The following is a 23976-nucleotide window of genomic DNA, read 5'->3' as shown; positions in this document are numbered from 1 at the left end:
GGCTGCCCAAACCTTTACCCCTGGCTAAATCGTTACCAAGAAGGACGTCCACGTCAGTTCTCAGGAATTCTGATGGCACCCCTATTTCAATGGGTCCAGACACCAGCTCACAATCTATCATGACCTTATGTAAGGGCGCCATTTCTATCCTTTTATTTATTCCCTTCACCGCTATCATGCCCGTTTTTCGACCAAACTCTAGTACCTTACTGCTGATCAACCACAGCTCAGCCCCCGTGTCTCTCCAGATTCATACGGGAATTGGTGGGTCCCCCTTCCTCAAAGACACGGTCCCGTGTGACAGACAAGTCTCAGACCCTTCTCGTACTCTGTCTACCTGGGGCTCTCTTGTCGATTTACTGATTACCACGGCACATCCGATAGGGACTGCTGCTTTCCCTTTTCCCGTCTCCCTCCTCGGAGCAAAGCACCGAGACGCAACATGCCCGCTTTTCCCACAATTAAAACAGGTCAAGCCCGGAAATCTCTGGCCGTCTGGCCTTTCCCCCTCAACCTTACCACTAGCTCCCGGCGGGACCTCTGCCTCAGCCGGCGGACTTTCTTGATCGTTCCCACGGTCCCTCGGGGAACTTTTATTTGAGGAAAACTTTGCCTCGTGGGTTAGGGCATATTCATCTGCGAATCTAGCAAATTCTGATATGGACTTATTCGGCTTCTCATTCAAATAGATCCGGATCTCCTCCGGAACACAACCTTTAAATTCCTCAATCAAAATTAACTCCCTGAGACGCCCATAATCCTCGCCCACTATTTCTGTGGTGCACCAATGGTCCAAGAGCACCCCCTTCTCATGGGCAAACTCGGTATACGTCTGATTCCACCCTTTCTGTAAATTTCTGAACTTTTGTCTATATGCTTCAGGTACTAGCTCGTAACCCTGGAGAATGGCCGCCTTTACTTGGTCATAATTCTCTTCCCCTTCCTCCTCTGTGGACAACGCCGCATATGCCCGCTGTGCCTTCCCTCTTAACACACTTTGTAACAACGCCACCCACTGTGCTCTGGGCCACTTCTGATTCACTGCCACCTTTTCAAAAAGCAAGAAATAACTATCAACATCCGTCTCCTCGAACGGGGGTACTAACCTCAACGCCCGACTAACATCAAATCGCTCCTCTCGGTCCGACTGCTGACTTCGTTGCTCTTGCTTTAACTTCTCCATCTCCAAGTCATGTTTTCTCTGTCTCTCTGCCTCCCTCTCCTTCTCAGCCCTTCTCCTTCTCAGCTGCTTCCAGCTCTTTTAGCTGAAGTTCATGCTCTCTTTGCTTCTCAGCTCTCTCCTGCTCCCTTTTCACCTCTAACTCCTTTAGCTGGCGCGCATGCTCCCTTTCTTTCTCTCTCTCGGCTGCTTCCAGCTGCTTTAACTTAATTTCATGTTCCCACCTTAATTTCTCCAACGCTAACTGAGCCGTCCCACTAGCTGGTACCTTTTCAGGGATATTTTCCAATACCTCAGCTGCAAACACATTCTTCTCAATGTAATACTGAGTTATGGCCCTTTGCACCTCCCGCTTTTTCATTGATGACCTCACCTCTGTGAGGTTTAACCCCTTCGCCAAATTTACCAAGTCTGATTTGGTGGCCGCCTCTAGCGCCCCCAGAGTCGGGTTTCCTATAAATTCATCCACGTCTATCTTTGCTGGTTTCCCGTCTGGCTACCCGCGTACCAGATCCAAGTTTGGACTTACAATCCCGATTCACTGGCCCTCCAATTTGGTATCAAATCCTGAGACGAGATCCCCAAGTTGTTACGTACCCCGTAACTGGGTCACTTACCAGCAAAGATAGAGAGGTCCGTTGAAGTCTAATGGTACTATTTTTAAAAGTCTTTATTTATAAAGGGGCACAAAAATAAGATTAATACAAACATTCAGATAATATACGTCGTCATACTCAATCTAAAAGCGCGGGTATAGTAATAATCATCAATAAGAAATAGCTCTATCATTTGTCTAGGGGATAATGTCCGATGGAAATATAAAAGTCACTCAGTTCCTGCAGGCTTCAGCCTCTGGGGACTGCTGGGTTTTCACTTGTTGGAGAGAGAGAGATTTGTGAGAAAAGAAACTTGCCCGGGTCTTTTGATGAGGCCAATCCGTTGAGTCGGGGGAGTTGGTTCCCCGTTGTTAGTTCAAGAAAATCGTTTCTGTGGTACCAGCCACCGGCTCCCAGGCAAGGGAACCGAGCGCACGTGGCTTCCTTCAAATGGCTTCCGGCTATTACGGGATCGCTAGCGTTTCTTCTGGTGCGTCTGAGGGGCCGTCTCTACAGCCCCTCTTTTATCTTGACTCGCAGGGTAGTAGATGTCAATCAGGTTGGGGGTGATGCAATCTCTCTCTCAACCAGCCCACTTTGCCCAAGGGCTTGCATGTAGCCTAGTCCCCAATCCACAAATGTGTCTCCAAGAGATAATGGCCAATGTCGCGTTATTTTGCATCGCCGAGGAACGAGGCATCCGGCACGTCTCTCTCCCATTTCCTGGGTCCACTGACCCAACCCACGAGTGCTCTTGCGATTCTCACAAAGGAGGGGGCTGCGGGCATAACACATCTAAGATAGTAATGAATGCTTGTTAATTATTGCTCTTCTGTCTGGAGTAGTATTAAGGGAGACAAATGAGGGAAGGAGAAAGAGTTTAAAAAGTGAAATAAAACTTGTCCATGTGAAATTGCTGGAAATCTGAAAATAAAGAAAATGCAGGGGAAAAAACTTGGTGTCATTCATCCCATTTTGTGCTTTTGCTTTGAAAGATCTCTTTAATTAGTCCCAGTAATTCCCTTCTTTCCCCTTGGCCTGCACGTTATAATATTTCTGAACTTCCAGAGTCTGTGCAACCGAGTTGGAATCATGTTTTTCTTCTGCGTGCTTGGACCTCTATCATCAAACGAATTGAGTACTTACCAAATATACCCTCTCCTTGTTATATGCGAGGGATATGTTCCTCGCAGTCGATGCATAATGTGAATAATTATTTAAATGGAGAAAATAGGGATGTGTTCTGGAGGGCTTCCTAAATATGTTTTATCTGTAATTTATTCACATTTTCATACCAATAGGACACAAAAGCAGTACCACAAGGCAACATTTATATTATATTTCATCAATTTAAGGTAATATTCAATGTAATAAATCATAGAAAGTTAACATACTGGGGTGTACAGTACTCACCAACAGTGGCAGGTGTGTTTGCTTCGGGAGATGAGTGGTTGTTGTGGTGTCGGGCAGCTTTACATGGATAAGGTGGAAGTTTGTGGTTGTCAGGATCATATCAAGCACAGCAAGGGGTGAAGGAAGACTCACAGAACTCTTAGAACTGCCGGCAGCAGGAGATGACACCAGTTTGAAGAAAGTGGTGAGGGTTGTTTGCTTGCCAGCATTTTGTTTTTCAGCATGAATTTGCTTGTAGGGAAGAAGGGTTGACGGCAGGGAATGACTGAAATGCTGACTCCGTTCTAAACTTGGGTCCATGTCCATCACCGTTTGTGCCAAGTGTTCCGACTTCCACTATTTCTTCACTGTTGGTAAACTCCAGGGATCTTCAAAATCGTCTGTTGTTTGCAGCATCTGAGAGATAGTTCGACGTTAAAAAAAAATGCCTTGAATATGGATCACACCTTGGTTGAGTGGTTGAATCAGCAATGTTGTGTTAGGCGGCAGGAAATGCACTGTTATGTTAGGATGAATGCTGTCCAAATGTTTAGGATGGGCTGGCGCATTGTCAAGCCACAAAAGAACTTTAAAGGCAAGATTCTTTTCCCGGCAGTAGCATCCCAGAACTTTGTTACCTTCACTTGATGCCGTGCTGTTTATAATTTCCAACGTTTTTTCAAGTGTTAAAGGGGTTCTCTGCCACTCGGCTGATGGCCCAGGACATGACATCGGACGCTTAGGAGGCATAATTAAATATTTCAAGCACAAAATCACTGCACCATAGGTAAAATCAACAAAAGTTTAAGAGCGCAAGATCACACATCCACACCTTGCCAAAACCAATGCGAGACTGGCGGGAGTGAAACTGTGAGGCGTGCGCACCTGACTTGTACTGGCGGGAAAATGGTACTTCTCATCCCAACAGTGAAACTGTGAGGCGTGTGCACCTGACTTGTATTGGCGGGAAAATGGTACTTCTCATCCCAACAGTGAGACTGTGAGGCGTGTGCACCTGACTTGTCCTCGCATAACTGTGAGTTTTGGACACATGAGGAGACATTGGTAGAAGTAGGTTCCTCGTATAACTGAATCCACATTGTCTGAAGACGCATATAACGAGGATAGGGTGTACCTTGTTTTCTTTGTTCAAAGCCAACTCCAGTTACTAACCTAAGCTTAGTGGATCAAGGAGAGACTGTTACATTATGTTTTTCAAGCGAGACATTGAAACATGGTTCTGATTATTTAAATGTACAAGATCTAATGCTGACCAGGGGCCGCTCGGGATCTGCTTATTGACAGATAGGTATTGATTGGGTGCCACAGTAGTGTAGCCATTAGTGCGATGCTATTACAGCTCAGGGCATCGGAATTTGGAGTACAATTCTGGCATCATCTGTAAGGTGTCTGTTAATCCTCCCCATGGAGTGCATGGGTTTCCTCCCAGTCTACCAGTTTCTTCCCACAGTCCAACGATTAACTGGTTAATTGGTCATTGTAGGTTGTCCCATGATTGGGTTAGTGTTAAATCAGGGTTGTCGGAGGTTGCTGGGTGGTGTGGTTTGAAGAGCTGGAAAGGTCTAATCCAAGCAGCATCTCTAAATAAATAGATAGACAGCACTATTGCAGTTTTAATACACTTCTGACTGTGACTTGGACAAATAGGGAACCCATTTTGCATTCCATGTATCGACAGTGACTACACTTCAGAAATGGGTCAGTGCTTGTGAAGCACATTGGGATGTTCCAGAATTACATGAACATAAGTGGTTAAAGATTAGGTTACAGCATGTTGGAAACAAGATGTGATGGAAAATGTGTTTGACCCAGAATGAAATGTGATGTAATCCTGTTGGCAAACTTCATAGCAGATGTTATACGCACCTAAGGCACTTTGATAACCTGGAGGAGGAAGCAGAGAAGTAAATGTATTCAAAGATCCTAATTCTGAAGAGTTTGCAGAAACATTTGTCATTATCTCAAGTTTGCTAAGGAACAGCATCTCTGCAGAGTTGGGCTTACTAAAACATACAGTACATCATTTGTTCTGCCAGCAGATCTCCAGGTGCTTTCACATCCCTGAACTGCTTTGCCTTTGAAGGTTATGTGACTTACTGTTACATCTTTCTAGTTTGGGATCGTTGTAGATGGCCAAGGATGACCTATGCTATATTTCATGGTTGCTGATGCTTTCTACTGCAGAAGGGGTCCATGCTTGGGTGATCCTAGGGAGGGAAGTGCTGGCTCTGGAGGCCTTCAGGGGCCTTTGCGTGCCATGGTGCTAGAGTCATTCCAGGACAAGGATGACTATGTTTTAATTTGAAAATTGTGTGAATATTTGAATAGAAGTGATGTAAATATTGTAAAAAAAATTTAATAAACCTTTTAAAAGAAAGAGCTACCACTAGTTTAGTGATGATGGGGTTTTATCAATTTGTAGATTTCCATTCCTGATCAACTGCACAGGTCTTTTAGAATCAGGACTCTGTAAATTAAGAGTATTTATGTTTGCTCAAGAGGTCAATGCCATGCATCTGGAAGATTATATTTTCCCTTTTATGCTAAGTGAGTCCACCTTGCTCGATGCCTTACATTGCTCTAAGTGCTGGATCATGAGTGATAAGGATTATCGATGAAGCTGGTGCTGTACTTCTACCTCATCCACTCCAGCTGAGCATTGCTACATTCGAGGTATCAGCACAGCCAGGGTCCAACTGGATGAGCTGTTGGAGATACCACAGGTGTGGGGGTGGTGAGCAGTATATTCCAAACATATCCAGATATTGTTGTTGGTATTCCATGTCTTGCTTGTTGGTAGAGCTCAACATTTGGCTGAGGCAAGAGAACTGGAGAACTCCCAGGAGAACTAGCAGTAAGAAGAGTCTGAGGATGAAGAGCATCAATATGGAGATTACATACGTGTGGAAATATCCTGGTTCTGGGGTTTATCTTGCTGTCTATCAGGTCATTTAACCTGCCAGGAGATTCATACCATTCTCCCCACAAAACAGTACCTTGTATTGTTTTATGCAGTACATTATGCACCCCGAGTGCATTTTGTTCAGCCTTCTGAATTTGCAGAATGTTGCTTAAAAATTGTTTTTGTATTGTATTCATTGAGTGGCTCTATAGGTACATTTGCACAGATCACTGTTTAGTGAAGTCCATATGGCATGGCAGAATGACACAGTGATCTGATTTTAAAGCAAATTCTTTTTATCATAAGTTTTCTTGACATCATGTCACTACCCCTTGCTTTTCTTGCATTGCAGCTAGACCAACAATTTCTTTGTTGGGCTCCTGCATTTATCATTTCAAAACCGGAACTATTCTTGCATGTCTCTTGCTGAGCTCAACACGTACAAAAGCTGGATGAACTCAGCAGGTTAGGCAGCATCCGTTGAAATGTTTCGGGCTGAGATCCTTCATCAGGACTGAAGGGTTTCGGCCCAAAACGTTGACCGCTCCTTTCAACGGATACTGCCCGACCTGCTGAGTTCATCCAGCTTTTGTACGTGTTGATTTGACCACAGCATCTGCAGTGTACTTTGTGTCTTGCTGAGCTCCACTGTTTTGCCATTTTTTGATGAATTAAATTTAAAATAATTTTCCTTGGTACCATTCTTTCCTACATACATATTGTTCTGTGTTTACCTTTCCATTCCCACACCAATCTATCCATCCTTGGCCTTTGCTGCCAGGGTGAGACTCAACACAAACAAGAAGAACTACACCTCATTCCATCTGGGTAGTCTACAGTGTCCAATGGTATAAGCATTGAACTTTTAAGTTTGTCTTTTTCTTCCCTTTCCTGTACTGCCTTCCTCCATCCCCCATCATTTTAGGACCCTTGTCCTTCCTGGTTTTATCCACCATTACCTGCACACTTCACCCACTGTATCCCCTCGCCCTTCTGGTTCCCTTCTGTGTCTCATCTCTCCTTTAATGGTTTCTATTATCTAATCAGATTCCAGTACTGATACCTTTCATTTGTCACTCAGCTGCTGGCTCCATCTGTCTTTGTTTTTCCTCATGTACTTCCTCTTATCACCCACCTGCCTTTATCTCCCAATTCCACCTCTACCTGCCCCTCACCAGATGCCCTTCATCCGTAATCCCTCCTCAGTCCACCTAGCATCAGCTAGCCCCCATCTCACCCTGCTCCTCTCCTCTTTAAATCAGTCATCTTCCTCTCCTCTTTCAATCCAGATGTAAGCACTTGATGCAAAAATTAACAATTCCCCTGCCTGCCCAGATGCTGCCCTACCTGCTGAGATTGTCAATCTGTTTGTTTTATTTTACTCTAGATTCCAGCTTCTGCAGTCTCCCTTGTCTCTTTATTTAAAGTCATACAATTATCTTGTCACATAGTTGGCACTTCACTGGTTAAACTTGCCAAGAAATACAAACCTGCCTCATCAAATATCAATTTGCATTTAGAAGATTGACATAACTGTGGTCTGGAACATGAACATGTGAAATGCAAAGTGATCTGTGTGCATTGTTTTCTGCCAATAATGAATGATGTTATGAGATATACTTAGTCCATGTTATAATGGCTTATGGGCCTTTCCTTTTATGCCTTTCCCTAATAGCATAGTGGTTAAGTTACTGTTCTGGCATCCAAGGCCCTGAGCTATTAATCTGGCCACATACTCTTGTAATGGGAGCTGAAGAATTTAAATTCAAGTAATAAAAAGCGACCATCACTAATTATAACCTTCAGAATATTATAAGAACCCAACTGTTCCACACGTTTTTTAAGGAAAGAAATTTGCTGTTCTTATCCCCTGCAATTTATTAAAATATTTTCATTTATGGGACTTCCGGTAAGATGGCGATTGCTTAGCTGCTCCGAACTTTCGCTATCTTGGCACTAAATGTCTCCATTTTTTAAACCTTAGTTAGGAACTTTTTTGGTTTCTTTTACTTGCCTGTGAACACATCTACCTTACAATGTCTAGCAAGAGTTCTAAATCCGGGAGAAAGGAGGCTCCGGCTCTCTCGGCTGAGACTCTCGCTGCGCTCGAACAGCTCCGAGACGAAATTTTAAAGGAATTTAGAACCGTTTTCAAACAGCTGGAAGCCAAACTGGATCGGATCAACGATAGAGTGGACGAACATGCTGAACACTTATCTCGCATCGATTCGACTTCTGAAGATTTAGAAAGTCGTGTTCGATACTTGGAGACTCTCTGTTCCAGCCTAGAGGAAAAATCTAACAAACTCCTTTCCAAAATGGTGGATCGCGAAAATCGCAACAGACGTTGTAACCTCCGAATTCTTGGGTTGCCAGAGGCCACCGAACAGGGATCAACCGTGAATTTTTTTGCCGAGTTTCTCTGTGAGATATTCGGGAAAGGCTTGCTTCCGAACCCGCCTGAGCTCGAAAGGGCACACAGGGTCTACGTTCCCCCCCGGAATTCTGGGCTCCCGCCCGCGACCGGTAATTTTGTGCTTTCATCAATACCAGGTAAAACACCGTCTGATTATGGAGACACATCGTAGAGGTACTTTTTCTTTCCAAAATACAACCATTCACTTTGTGGAAGATTTTGCACCCCAGACCTTAAAGATGCGCGCAGAGTTTAAAGGCGTAATGAAAGTGCTTTATGATCGTGGTTTTAAACCCTCTCTTCGCAATCCTGCTGATTTACGAATCAAGCTTAATACTGGAAAATATAAGTGACTTAAGTCAGTGAAAGAGGCTGAGGCATTTGTTGCAAGTCTTCCGGCTATTCAGTCATCTTCGGAACCCGATCGGACCTCCTAAAATGGTGGATAAGTACTTCTCATAGTAAAATTACTTTTTCTGGACTCAGACTTTACTTGAATCACTCAGACATTATTCATTGAAACTCTAAGGGCTGTTGACAATCTCTCCCTGGATTTGGTGTGTCTTTTTTAAATAGACATTCTGTGCTTAATGTTTCCCTATGGACGTTTAAATAGTACTTGTGTAATCTATTTTATTCTTGTATAACTTTATCTATAGAGTTCTACAACTGACTCTAACTTGTTTTGGAGGTTTGAAGTCTTTATTGAAGGCCTCCCTGTTTGTTGGTTCACAGTTTAATTGCTGATTTATTTTTTTCTTTTTTTGAATTTATAATTGTCCCCTTCCTTTTTTTTCCCCTTTCTCTTACTTTATTCTTCCATAATTTTTCGCGGGTAGGTTAGTTTTGGTTTTTTTCCGATTTTCTCTGTATTAAGTTTTATATTTCTGCAGAAGATGTTCCAATTTGTAGTTATGTTTTCTAATGCATAAACTAGTCACTATTTGCTATAGTATTTATACGGAACTGCTGTTAATGACACAGATCTGAAAGTTATATTTGGGTTAATTTTTTTGGTAGAGCTAGCTGCTTTTTTTGGTAGCCGTCTAGTTTTGGGTTGTGTGGGTGGGCTGGATTTTCCAGTTCCAACATCACTCACTGTATTTATTGTTTTTTCTTTATTGCTCAGGACATGTATATGTTTTGATTTTACAAATCTATGTTTACATTTCTGCTCCCAGACTGCTACTGTATAGCTTGACTTTTTATATGCCTGCTGCCTGGTATGCATTAGTAATTGACAATGGCTAGTGCACTTAAATTCGTGAGCTGGAATGTAAAGGGATTGAATCACCCTGTTAAAAGGAGGAAGGTATTCTCACATATTAAACCACTCAAAGCTGACATTGCTTTCCTTCAAGAAACTCATATTCGTTGTTTTGATAACTCCCGGCTTCTGTCAAAGTGGGTGGGTCAGCATTTTCACTCATCCTTTGCCGCTAAAGCTAGGGGAGTCTCCATTCTTATTAACTCAAATATTCCTTTTGAACTCCATAATAAAATATCTGATACAAATGGCCATTTTATTATTGTTTCTGGTAAACTATATAACACTAAAGTTGCACTAGCAAACCTGTATGCCCCCAACTTTGATGATGTTAACTTTTTTGAACGTTTTTTTTCCTCACTACCAGACTTAAACTCATACTCTCTTATACTGGGTGGTGACTTCAACTGTTGGTTAGATCCTAATCTGGATCGATCGTCCTCTGTTACCAGATCACCTACTAAATCTGCCTTAGCTATCCAATCATTTCTCTCTAAATTTGGTATCTCTGATATATGGCGTTTCCTTCATCCTACTGAGAGGGATTATTCTTTTTTTTCACATGTTCACCATACCTTAACTAGAATTGACTATTTCTTACTCTACAACCATCTTATTCCATTTGCCTACTCTTGTGACTATCAGAGTATACTGATATCTGACCATGCCCCAATTACTCTCTCTCTGAACTTTCCTGGTCTCCCTCAGAGGAATAAACACTGGCGGTTTGATTCAACTTTATTATCGGATGATGATTTTCTAAAATTTATTAATGATCAGATAACCTTTTATTTTAACACTAATACAACACCTGAAATGTCATCCCAGATTGTCTGGGATGCCATGAAAGTATATCTGAGGGGTCAAATAATCTCTTACACAGCAAATCTCAACAGAAGATCCTGTGCAGATCGATTAGACCTTATTAACCAGATTAAAGAATTGGATCAACTATATGCTCAAACTAAGAACCCTGAACTATACAAGAAGCGTGTTGAACTCCAAACTAAATTTAATCTTCTGTCTACTCAACCTGTCGAACGCCAACTTCTCGAAAGCAAGAGTCGCTTTTACATTCATGGGGATAAGTCTGGTAAATTTCTAGCCAATCAGCTGAGGAGTTCCAAAGCCAAACAACATATTACAAAGATCCGGAAGGAGAACGGAGACTTTACATCGGATCATTTAGAAATTAATGACGCATTTAAAAATTTTTATTCTCGGCTTTATTCCTCTGAATCTTTGAATGACAATATCTCTGTTGATCAATTTTTAAAGAATCTGAATATTCCCTTACCTTCATCTGATTTTAAAGCCAAACTTAATGCGCCTATATCATCAGAAGAAATATCTTTTGCAATCTCTGCACTGTCCTCAGGGAAATCTCCTGGACCTGATGGGTTCCCTGTAGAATTTTATAAATCATTCTCTTCACTTCTCTCTCCTCAGTTACTTTCAGTATTATCTGACTCGTTTAATTACGGCAAATTGCCACCCTCTTTCAATGAGGCATCTATTATTCTTCTATTAAAAAAGGGCAAAGACCCAACAGAGTGTTCCTCGTATAGGCCGATTTCTTTGCTCAATGTTGATGTAAAGATCTTAGCTAAAGTTTTGGCTCATAGATTAGAAACCGTCTCTGATGACCAATCAGGTTTTATCAAAAACCGTCTCCCTTTTTTTAAGCATTCGGCGATTATTTAATATCTTATACTCACCTCCAACTGGGATTCCTGAATGTGTTATTTCCCTCGATGCGGAGAAAGCATTTGATCGTATAGAGTGGAACTACCTTTTTGCAGTCTTAGAAAAATTTGACCTCGGTCAAAGTTTCATCTCTTGGATCAAATTGCTGTACCTGTGTCCTACTGCTTCTGTTTTAACTAATTTTCAGAAATCCCAGGTATTTAATCTCAAACGTGGCACCCGTCAGGGATGCCCCTTAAGTCCCTTTCTCTTTGATTTGGCTATAGAACCTTTGGCGATAGCATTTCGAAATTGTCCTGAATTGACCGGGATTTGGAGAGGGGGTGTTGAGCATAAAGTTGAGCATTTATGCTGATGACTTATTACTCTTTATGCTGATGACTTATTACTCTTTCTCTCAAATCCGTCTACATCCTTACCTCTAATGTTTTCACTTCTTGACCAGTTTAGCCAGATCTCTAGCTATAAACTTAATTTACATAAGAGTGAACTTTTCCCAATTAATAAAGAAGCACAAGAACTAATATTTTGTGATCTCCCTTTTAAAGTAGTCCATAATCAATTTACTTATCTTGGAATTACAGTCACAAGGAAGTTTAAAGATCTCTTTCGTGAAAACTTTGCCAATCTTTCATATACTATAAAACAGAGTCTGGTACAATGGTCACCTCTATCTATGTCTTTGGTAGGTCGTATTAATGTTGTTAAAATGTATGCTCTCCCCAAATTTTTATACTTATTTCAATCTATCCCAATTTTTACTCCTAAATCTTTTTTTGATTCCTTAGGCTCTATTATTTTGTCATATCTGTGGAAGAATAAGAACTCTAGAATTAATAAAATTCATCTCCAAAAATCTAAAAAAGAGGGTGGCATGGCTTTACCTAACTTTCGTTTATATTATTGGGCAGCTAATATACGTTGTGCTACCTTTTGGTCTTTCTTCCATGGCCAAACCGAGTGCCCTAATTGGGTGGCAATGGAGTTGAGCTCCACTAAAGAATTATCTATCTCTGCACTTCTTGGCTCTGCACTCCCTAGTAGTCTGTCCAGATTAATAGCTAATCCTCTTGTTAGACACACTTTGCGTATATGGGCTCAGTTTAGGAAATGCTATGGTTTCCATGGTTTTTCCGTTTCCAGCCCTGTCGTACATAATCACTTTTTCTTACCTACTACGTACGATTCAGCATTCCATGTTTGGTATAGGAAGGGCATTAGACATTTTGAAGATCTTTTCATTGATAATCGCTTCGCTTCCTTTCAGCAGCTCTCTGTAAAGTTCAATCTGCCCAATGCTCATTTTTTTAGATATCTCCAAATTAGACACTTTATTGCTCCTTTAATTCCTAACTTTCCTGAAATGCCTGCAAAAAATGCTATGGACTTATTTCTTTCCATTAATCCACTAGGTAAAGGTTTAATATCAATTATTCGAGATAAATTAGCAGCCTTATGACGGGCCCCTGTGGATAAAATTAAAATGGCCTGGGAGCAGGATTTAAATACCTCCTTATTTGATGAGAGCTGGGACTCGATTCTCAAATCGGTTAACTCAACCTCTCTTTGTGCGCGCCATTGCCTTTTACAGTTTAAGATTGTTCATAGAGCCCATATGTCTAAATCTAAACTATCTCGATTCTACCTTAACATTAGTCCGCTCTGTGATAAATGCAAGAGGGGTGTGGCCTCTCTCATTCATATGTACTGGTTCTGTCCTAGCTTGGAGAAATTTGGGAAAGATGTCTTCACTACATTATCGTATATTCTGAATCAGCACCTAGAACCAAACCCCTTAATTGCTTTGTTCAGTTTCTGGGGCGAGACAGATTTACGTCTGAGTCCGACCAAATGCCGAATATTATCCTTTGCCTCTCTCCTGGCTAGACGCTTGATCCTCCTTAGATGGAGAGATGTTGCCCAGCCCACCCATGCTCAATGGCTTAACGACATTATGGCCTGCTTGGACCTCGAAAAAATTCATTATTCAGTTCTTAATTCGGATCTAAAGTTCCATAAGGTCTGGGGACCTTTTATCGAGTATTTTCATAACCTTCTTCTTGACTAGGGTTTTTTTTCTTTTCGGTCCCTTGTTTTCAGCTCCCTTTTTTTTCTGATAGTAGGCATTATTATCCTCTGTTGCTAAGTGTATTCACAGTCTGGGAGTTTGATTGTCCTGATTTATATTCTCTATATTGTGTTGTGGTTGGTCTGGAGTTTTTTTTTGTGTTGTGGGGCTTGGGGAGGATACTAAGTTTACTTGTTTTAATTTAGGTGCTTTTTTGTTAAATTCTCTTCCTTTGTAGCATATTGTCATTGTATGCTTAATTTTGCACTGTATCAATGTTCCTTATTGTGATTTGGGGTTTTTTAATTTGTAAAATGTATAGAAAAAACTAATTAAAAAAAATATTTTCATTTATTTCAATCCATATTTTGCAGTTCCAGTGGAAGATCCGACAAGAGATATGGCTGAGTACATGGAGACCAGTCGAGATGACATCTGGGATAAGATTCCTTCTAACAAGCAAGTGACCTTTCTAGTATATCGTGAAGGGGACCAGTTAAATTTCTTTCGAATTGTAGATCGTGGGGATGGCACTTTAACACCACTCTCCGAATCCCTGAGGTGTGTGAAAATGAGTAGAATGTGAAACTATATAACTGGATTCAAGGAGATTCAACACCGATATTTAGCAATTATTTCTTGAATTGCTTACATTAAATCTGGAAAACCTTGGCTGTGATTGTGGGAATTGCAAAAGGAATTCTTTTGAGGAGATGATCAATTTTTATAAAATCTTAACATGTGCATGACTCTGACAAGGTATTATTTCCTCACCCTTTGTTTTACTAATTTGGTATCAGCCACATATGTGAAGAGCATTAGTGACTAATCTTTCATTTTCTAAAGTCAGGCTACATTTACTTACTTCAGTTGCACTTGGGGAGATTTCAACACAACCTCTGTTTCTGCATCATCTTTGATGTGAAGAAACTTGTTTGTTTTAATATTAAATATTTTTTTCTGATTCAAGTGGAGGCTCAATGTTCAACTTGTACGCTGACGATGAAGATGAATCTGAGGAGTCTCCGTCTGGACAGCAGATATTAGAAAATTCAATCACTATGAACAAAATGAAACTTTTGAAGGCAAAGATGGAAAATATGAACCTCAGTAAGAAGGTAACTAGAGGGATAGCTAATTATTGATTAGATCTTGTACAGTAGATTTCTATCATTACAGGCAACACGGGTGAATCTGCAGATGCTGGAAATAAATAATCATTTAGCTTTCTTTACTTGATGAACAAGACTGAGGCTGCCAGGAGTCACTCTTCAACATAGTTGATCTTAGTGATCCCTTTCAGGCTGATTCTGTTGTGAAGACAATAAACTATAAAATTAGCAAGATTAGCAACTGAGAGGTAATATTGAGGATAAAATTGAGAAAATCAATAAAGAGGGAAAGGGTGTGGCCTGTAGGGTTTGAAAGATCTGTATCCAGAGGAAACTAAATTATAAAATGAAATTGGGTCACATGGGGAATGTGGAAATGATTCATTTGCTAAAAATGAATGAAATAAATGGGACATTAGTTGTATTAGCTCAGAATCAGGTTTGGTATTACCAGTGTATGTTGTGAAATTTGTTTAGTGGCAAGAGCACAGTATATGACATAAAAATTACTAAAAGTTACAAAACATAAATATCAGCAAGTTTTCGTAGGCACACACTCAAACTCACAGGTTTTAATGAAGTTTTGGTAACAACTGCAGCATACTTATCCAGATTCGAAGATGAATACGGTCCAGTCCATCGATTCAAAAGCGCGCCTGTGCTTCCCTTGTCCATACCTTCTTGGTCCTTCCTACTCGTATGGCAATCTTCAGTCTCTGCCCATACTCAGGAAGTGGAATTACAACCAGGTGATCAGATTTTCTGAAGTGTGGCCGTGAAATAGCACAGTAAGCACTCTTGATGGTGGTGTAACATTGGTCTAGCATTTTCTTTCCTTTGGTAGTACAGGTGATTTGTTGATAATTTATTTAGTGACTTTTTCAGGCTGGCATGGTTATTATATTATGAAAGAGGAATAGTGAAGTAATGTTCATGGGTTCTTGGACCTTTCCGAAATCCGATGCTGGAGAGAAAGCAGGTCTTCCTAAAACATTGAGTGTGGGTTTTCAGGCTCCTATACCTTCTCCCTGATGGTAGTAATGAGAAGACGGCATGTCCCAGATTGTGAATATCCTTAATGAGGGAAGTTGCCTTCTTGAGGCACTACCTTTTGAAGATGTCTTTGGTGAAGTGGCTTGTGTCCATGATGGTCCTTGCTGAGTTTACAATCCTTTGCAATCTCTTTCGATATTGTGCATTGGATGCAGTGGTGATGCAACCAGTCAGAAATCTCTCCATGATACATCTGTGAAATTTGCTAGTCTTTGGTGACATGTTCCTCAAGTTCCGAATGAAGTATAGCCGCTGGCATACCTTCTTCATGGTTGCCTCAGTGGATTAGACCCAGGATAGATCTTCTGAGATGTTGACACCCAGGAACTTGAAGTTTCTCACCCCTTTCCACTGCTGACCCTTCAATGACATCTGATGTGTGTTCTCCTGACTTCCTCCTCCTGAAGTCTACAATTCCTTGATTTTGCTAATATTGAGTGCAAAGTTGTCATTTGCGACACCACTCAACCTATCTCACTCCTGCACACCACCTTAATAGTGATATCATTGGCACATTTATAGAAGGCATTGTGCCATGCTACACAGTCATAAGTGTGGAGAGAGTAGACCAATGAGTGATGCATGCATTCTTGAGCTGTACTTTTATTAACTGTCAGTGAAGAAGATCCTCATTGACTGTGGCCTCCTGATGAGGAAGTCAGTAATACAATTGCAGACGAAGCTATGGAGGCCCAGGTTTTGAAGCTTGTTGATAAATATTGAGGGAATGATGGTTTTGAATGCTGTAGTTGATAAACCTAACATATGTATTGTCAGAAGCTTCAAAGCCGAGTGGAGGGCTAGTGAGATTGCAACTGCTATAGACCTGTTGTGCTAGGCAAATTGCAGCCCTTGATTTGTTATTACATTGTCCTGTAAGTGTCATGTCTGAAGTAGCAGCATTACAATTGATTGTTGTCAAGGTGTCTAAGCAGTAGCTGGAAGTTGGAATATGTTTTTTTTAAATCAAGCTTGGGTTTGCCCTTGCTAGACATGCAAATTGCTCCTTCAGCTGGATTGTTATACAATCTTCAAAGATAGGATCGCACTTTCTCCTGTTCAGTTTGCGGGGCATTAGAAACAACTACTGCTCTAAACAAGGCTACTTAACCCAGCAGTGAAGTTCAGTGTTCTGTAGACAACATCATCTTCAGGAGAAGGGCGAGAAAAATATTGTTTCCCTTTTGAGTCATCATGTTTTGAACTGCAATGGATTAGAAAAGTCCTTATGGAAAGTAAATATCCATCTCAGAGAGGATTGGATTTGAATACCTTGGTTTGGCAAGTAAACCAGTCTAACCTTTCACATCAACACTTCAATATTTGTAGCTTAAAAAAAGCTTGAGGGACCAGCTCATAAAATGAAAAACTGTAATCACCGGTGTTAAAATAATAATGATGCTGGATTTTGGAAAATACCAAGGATAACTCTTACAGTATTTGTATAACTCCTTCATAAAATTATTGAATATTCTTCCCAACTTTGTGTCATCTACAAATGCCTTAGAAGTTCTGTAATTACCTTCAGTGATCAGTCTGTCCATAAATTGAGAATAATACTATTCAGCCATTTTCAGTGAATGCAAAACTTGAGCTATAGGTAACTCTGCTATAACACAGTACCCACATTCCTAAGAAGCACCCCATTATAGAAAGTTACGTTTAGCAGAACAGGCTGTTATTGTCCTCAAAGTACAGACTTAAACAGGTTTTCCTGATTGTGCTGTGACGTTGCAGCCTACATAATGCAAGTAATGTTTCCTCATTCCTCAACAGTGTTAAATCTAATTAGTGTTATGCAGAACTACCTGTATTCACAAAAATAATGATCTTGTACACAAGCTGCGTGCCCTTCAATAAAGAATTCTGTCATTTCACTTTTTTTTAATAAATGCTTTTAGTTGGCACTTTAATGCATCACAGTTTTTAACATTTTAAAACACTGCAAATGTCCTAGCTACATCAAGTACTTCCAGATTGTTGGAAATTAATCAGGTTATCTAAAGAACATTAATGAATACTTGAGGGAAAGTAATTCACATGACTGCAGAAAAGGACCAGGAAGTAACATGACAAACCAAATGGCCTCCTTTCATACATACAGATCCACCATATCACCAAAATCCCCACTTCGTTGACTTCCCAAAATTGAGATTGATTAACAAGGATTACTATTCTGACAATTCTCTTTGCTTCCTTGTGCCAATTTAATATCCTCCTCCTGACCACTGCCAGATCCTGTTGACTGTGTATTTCTATTCTACTTGGAGAAGGCAAATGAGATGCTTGCTATTGGTTAGGATAGAAATTGAGTTACAGAAAGATGAATAGTGGGGTGAAGGGTGGCTGTTATCAATGGCAGAAAATGGAGTAATGGATGCTCACAATTTCAATTTAGCAATATTTTTATATTTATGGATGACATTACATTGGGCACGTTCAATACTGTAACAAATTACAAGACAGTAATCTTGCAGAAGGGATGAGTAATTGGCAAATTTAACATATGAAGTATTGCATTTTGGTTTGGAAAAATATAAAGATCACTTTATGGAAAGTAAAACTCTTTATGTTGTGGCAATGTTTATTTCCTCCTGATTTTTTTGTCAATATCAATTTCTCTAATTTGCAGTGATTTTCCTCTCCTTTTACTTGTCTATCACTTCTTCTGGTGCCCTTCCTCCTTCCCTTTTTCCCATTGTCCACTCTCCTCTGTTATCAGATTCCTTCTTCTTAAGTCCTTTATCTTTTCCACTTATCATCTCTCAGTTTCTCACTTCATCTTCCTCCCCCATCTATCTGACTTCACCTATCAGCTTCTAGGCTGTACTATTCCCTCCTCCCCACCTTGTTCTGGCTTCTACCCTTCCTTTTAGTCATGATGAAGGGCTCAGCCTGAAACATTGCCTGTTTATTAATTTCCATAGATGCTGGTTGACCTGCTGAGTTTCTCCAGCATTTTGTAGGCGTTTTACTCTGGATTCCCAGCATCTGCTGAATCTTTTGTGTTTTTAATCTACGGTTTCAGTTTCCTTGCTGTGCATTCAAATTCCCCTGATTATTGCAGGCATTTAAAACTTAAAAGGTCATACCTGGTTGGTAGCACTAAATATGCTACATAGGTTGTCAGCTCCCATTTCAGTTTTAGGAGGCAGAATTCATTGCACAGTGCATTCTGTGTTCAGTGCTAGAGACTGAAATGTGGGCATGAATTTACAGCCAATTTCACTTATTTTTAATAACAGTTCTTTTCACTTTAATTTTATTCAGCTTATATATTTATATTCTGGAGTTTTATTTTCCTGATCCTTTATGCCCTTGGTTCAGTTTATACTGTGATCTCTTTTTCTGCTTTGGATTCCCCCCCCCCCTCCCCATTTCTTGTGGATCCCACCCCATCTTAAAGTCTTTTGCTACCTCCCTATTAATCTCTTTGGCTAAGCCACTAGTGCAACTTGCTACAGCCTTTTGGGACAGTTACCTCCTGTCCTGTACTGTAAAAATGCCCAGGATAAGGATCCTATCTGGATTTAACCTTTTACGTCACATGTCAGTCCTCTCTCTCATGAACCTTGCTTTTTCTGATTTGTAACTTTCAAGAACAAATGGAGCCCTCCCTAATGTTTTGAATGCCCCTAACCCGTACTCTTTAACTTAGTTACTGAAGGCAGTGAGATTTCCTTCAGAAATGGTAACCAAGACAAAACCTTCTCAAGTTACATCAATTGCTAATTGATAGTCAATTTAAATGGAGTTGTTGTTTTGTTAATGCTCCTTGCTGTTGATAAGAAAAAAGTAAATTAAAATAACAAGGAATGAGTAGTTTGGCTAATGGAAATATTCATAGAGTAGAAATCTTAAACATTGGAAGTAGTACAAGCTGAGGAAAAGGCTACAAGCACAATTTTTAAAATCCTGTGGGTCATCACCTGAAATTTACAAAAAAATGAGTCATGAGCTTGTTTTCCTTTATGTGCACTATCTACACTTTCAATCTATTCCTTTTTTGTTTGAATAATTTTTTATTTTGAAATTGTTTAAGATCTGCAAATTTCCTATAAGTTTAACTGACAGTTGTTCCTTTTTGCAAACTGGAAAACACTGTCTTCAAAGTGTTATTCAATGTTGTTGGTATAATGGCAGGCAGATTTTCTGCTTTTCACTGACGTCAACATCGGTCTGTCTTAGTAAGTGAATCAAGAACATAATTTTAAATATGTTGTAAAAAGCATTATAGTTATATAAAAAGATCACTTTTTTCAGTTGTGTCCTGATTAATACTTGAGGAAAATATATTCTTCACTGATTTTTTTTAACTGCATTTTCTGTGTTTTTTTTTTGCAAAAGCCCAAGAAAATTGCCAAGGTGAAGCCAAGGCCTCCCACGGCACCCAGACCAACGAGTAGTTCAATTACTGCAGCTCGTCATCGCCTTTTCCGTGTTCTCCCTCACAACACGCTGCCCCTCAATCATACACTGTATCTACCTCCTGTTGATCAGCATCCAGCTTTTTCCTACCAAAATGTGTTGAGTCCCAATTTTGCTTCTGGTATCAGCTTGGCTCCATCATCTTCCAGCGGTTTCCTGTTAAAGGACGATGAAATTGCCGACCTGACTCCTTTGCTTCAGAGCGCTATTCCATCACCAGGCAGAATTCTGCAGGAAGAATTGAAAACCCCGCGGCAGCAAATGCTTCCTTCACTTGCTCCTCAGGACTATAGGGATGCTCCAACAATTTGTACAGATTTTGTAACAGACTGTACAGCAGGTGGCTCAGGACTAAAATCCACAGATAATGAAGTGACTCTTTCAGAAGAAAGAAGAGTACCTGACGATTCTGCAAACGACCTTGCCTTGTCCATAGATGCTGATCGTGCAGAAGAGGCCAAGTTACTGAATGAAATTGAACTTAAAACTTCCTTCAGTGAACAGGCCAAGGAAGAGTCTAAGGCTCCAGAAAATGATGTTATGGAACCAAATATTATTAGACCCATTTTTCCAAATCCACTAGGATGTGTTCCAATGGAATCTGGGAAATCAAGTTTTGCTGAGTTACTTCCAAAAGATAAAGTAATGCCACCCACCAGATATCCTGCAGCAGTCACTCATAATTCCTTAATTACTCTTGCATCTCAAAGACCCCAGAAGACTTTTGACATAAATAACCTAACATCTCCTGTTTCACAACAGCTGCTACACTTGTTTCGGGATGGTGATAGTTTTCCTAGTGTTTCCCTATCAAGGGGAAGCAGGTTTCGAGGACTTAAACTAGATTCTCCTGGAAAGAAAACTGATAACATTTCTCAAACTGAGATGACTGAGATGGTAAACAAAGCAATGATGGAGCCTTTGGACTCTACAAAAAATCTTGGCACATTTGCTTCGCTGGCTCGAAGCACGTCCAGAGAGAGTGTGCAGAGTAATTGTGGGGCAGGCAGACAATGGCTGTCTGGTATTGCACTACCGGCTAGCATTCAGAATTTTCAGGAAGAGATCTTTGGAGGAATTGCATCACCAGATCGTGCTTCAAATGCATTTGCTGTAAGTGAATTTCACTTTTATTTTAAAACTAGTTTAAGTGAATGTGACTATTTCACTGCCATAAAAAAAAAATGCACACAGGTTGACTTAAGTTTGTACTTCCAAGTTCCTGTACAATGGTAACACAGACACAAGGGCAATTTGGCAAAAGATTCCAGTTATTCTGTGCTCCTCCTGCAGTACCAAAGTCTGCCTGTGTCCATCTATAAAAATGGATTTCTATTTTCTTTTTGGGTGAATTTAATCAGGTGAGTTTGCATGATCTTCCAAGGGATCTTAAGAAGTGCACAGATAACTTTGCTGTTATCTGACATCATCAGTATACACTCATTGATAGTATAAGATACATGTTGTGTCTTCTCCAGGTGGTTAGGATAATATGTACCAAGTTTTGTCTAGTAAGTATCATTTTTGTAATTCAGCTTTGCTTTAATGAACCTTTTCACTGCAGTGTTTATTCTACCAATTTCTTTAAATATTTCCCCCCTTATTTTTGACCATTTTATGGAGAAATAGTTGTAAACTTTTTTATTCTGTTTAGACCCCTCTAATTTTATACATGTTAATGGAGTTTTCCCACTTTTCCAAAGGAAACAGCCGCAGCTTATCCCATCTTTCCTGACAGCTACAAATTTCCAACTTGTACTCTTCTTGAATCCTCTCCAAGACAGTACAACCATGTTTTTCCTGCATCTTGCTGAGCAGAACAGATTGCAGTATTCAAACTGGCCTAAGCAGTATTATATGCAACTCAAGCACATCTCTTTACATTTAGGACTAACTGAGGAAATTATTCCATGTACTTTTTCAGCCATTTAACCATTGTTGACTTACTCTGCTGCATCTGATCAGAGTCCTGCCTTTTTCCAGAGTTGCATTTCTCTCCATGCCTCTCAATATCCTGCTATGTTATTGTGTGTTCCTTTATTATGTTGCACCTCCAATGCAATACTTAACACTTCTCTGGATTCTGTTTACTACTTTTCTGCCCAGCTAACCAGATCATTGCTATCTTTTCGTAGTCTAATGCTTTCTTCCTCACTGTCATTTCCAATTTTTGCATTACGAGCAAGCATCCTTTATTGTCTCTTCTCCCTTCAGTTAAGTCTATGTTATTAATATACATCACAAGTAACATGGCTTTAAGTACTGAGCACTGTGGAACTTCACTGATGACAGTCTTGTGGTCGTGCAAATACCCAATACGCTTTAATGACAACTGGAAATGCTCAGCAGTCAGGCAGAAGTTGCTGTCTGAGGATTTCAGCAATTTTAGTTTATATTTCAGTTTTCTAGCATTCAGCATCTTTTGCCTTTTTAATTATCATTCCCTTGTACTTCTTAAAACTGAGCCAATTTTGGTTTAATTTGCCTTTCTTTGGAGTATTGTGTGCAGGTCTGGTTGCCACACTACAGGAAGGATGTGATTGCACCTCAGACAGATTCACCTGCATGTTGCCTAAATTGGAGCATATTTCATTATAAGGAGAGATTACACTGACTGATTTTCTTTATTCCAGAATGGAAAAGGCTGAAGGGTCCTGATTAAGCTATACAATATTTTAAATTGCTAAGCAAGGATACTCAGTAGTCATTTCCACAGTTTTGATTGTGGTGATGAAGTAATAGCAAAGTATTCCTGATTAAGAATTGGTGAAGGGTATTTTCTTAGTTTAAAATAAATTTGTATCAAGTTAGTGAGATTGGATTTCCTGCACTCCAAAGGCACGATGACTATTGCTAATCAGCCCCTGCCTTTCCAAATGTACATGTATCCTATTCCTATTACTGGGAAATTCTCCCAGTAATTTCCCTGCCACTGATGTAAGGCTCGCTGGCTTATAATTACCTGGTTTAATCTTGCTGCCCTTCTTAATTAAGGAACTACCTCAGCAATTCTCTGGTTTCTCACCTGTAGCTAAAATCTCTGTAAGAACCTTAGCAATTTCCTCACTTATCATGGCATCTGGGATCGATTTCCTTCGGCCCTAGGGATTTACTGACCCTGATGTGCTCCAGGACATCTAATACATTCTCAATATTATCATGCTCCAGAATATCAGCATATCACTCCCTAAACTTGCTACATTTCACAACCTTCTCCTTGGTAACTATAGATGAGAAATATTCATTTAGAACCTCTGGAGAGTTTAACATCGGTAGCTGAGCGAAGGGCGCTGAGTAGGCTATGGTCAATTATGGAAAACTCTGAACATCCTCTACATAGCACCATCCAGAGACAGAGAAGCAGTTTCAGCGACAGGTTACTATCGATGCAATGCTCCTCAGACAGGATGAAGAGGTCAATACTCCCCAATGCCATTAGGCTTTACAATTCAACCGCCAGGACTTAAGAACTTTTTAAAAGCTATTATTAATGCTTTTTGAGATAGTGATTTAGATGCATATCATATTTTTTACTGAGTTAAGTATTGTATGTAATTAGTTTTGCTACAACAAGTGTATGGGACATTGGAAAAAAAGTTGAATTTCCCCATGGGGATGAATAAAGTATCTATCTATCTATCAAAGCTTTACACACAAAGTGCTTCTTTGGTTTCCAAAGGTATCTGCTCTTTCCCAGGCTACACTCTAGTTCTGAATATATTTATAAGAGTATGTGGGATACTCCGTAATCTTTCCTGTTGAGGATATCTAATGGCCCTCTTCTTTAAGTTCTCTTCTATAACCTTTATTTCCTCTGAGGCACATGCCCGATTG

At 40.2% G+C, this 23976-nt stretch overlaps 1 protein-coding gene across 2 annotated transcripts in view; it reads left to right on the top strand.

Annotated features, from left to right (window-relative positions):
* The window catches only part of zfand4 (zinc finger, AN1-type domain 4), a 62153-nt gene that overhangs the window by 30028 nt on the left and 8149 nt on the right, over window positions 1-23976 (top strand). The window contains exons 5-7 of one of the 2 annotated variants that reach the window (XM_073025199.1): window positions 13924-14008; window positions 14520-14667; window positions 20062-21255. In XM_073025199.1, coding sequence (XP_072881300.1) covers window positions 13924-14008; window positions 14520-14667; window positions 20062-21255 — 1427 coding nt within the window. Of the gene's footprint in view, window positions 1-13923; window positions 14111-14519; window positions 14668-20061; window positions 21256-23976 lie in introns of both variants that reach the window. The other variant, XM_073025198.1, reaches the window with a different exon arrangement.

This window comes from Hemitrygon akajei, chromosome 21 (assembly GCF_048418815.1).
Source record: "Hemitrygon akajei chromosome 21, sHemAka1.3, whole genome shotgun sequence".
In the NCBI taxonomy this organism is placed as follows: Eukaryota; Metazoa; Chordata; class Chondrichthyes; order Myliobatiformes; family Dasyatidae; genus Hemitrygon; species Hemitrygon akajei.
Note: the sequence above shows the minus strand (reverse complement) of the source record. Positions and strands in the feature narration are given on the sequence as shown.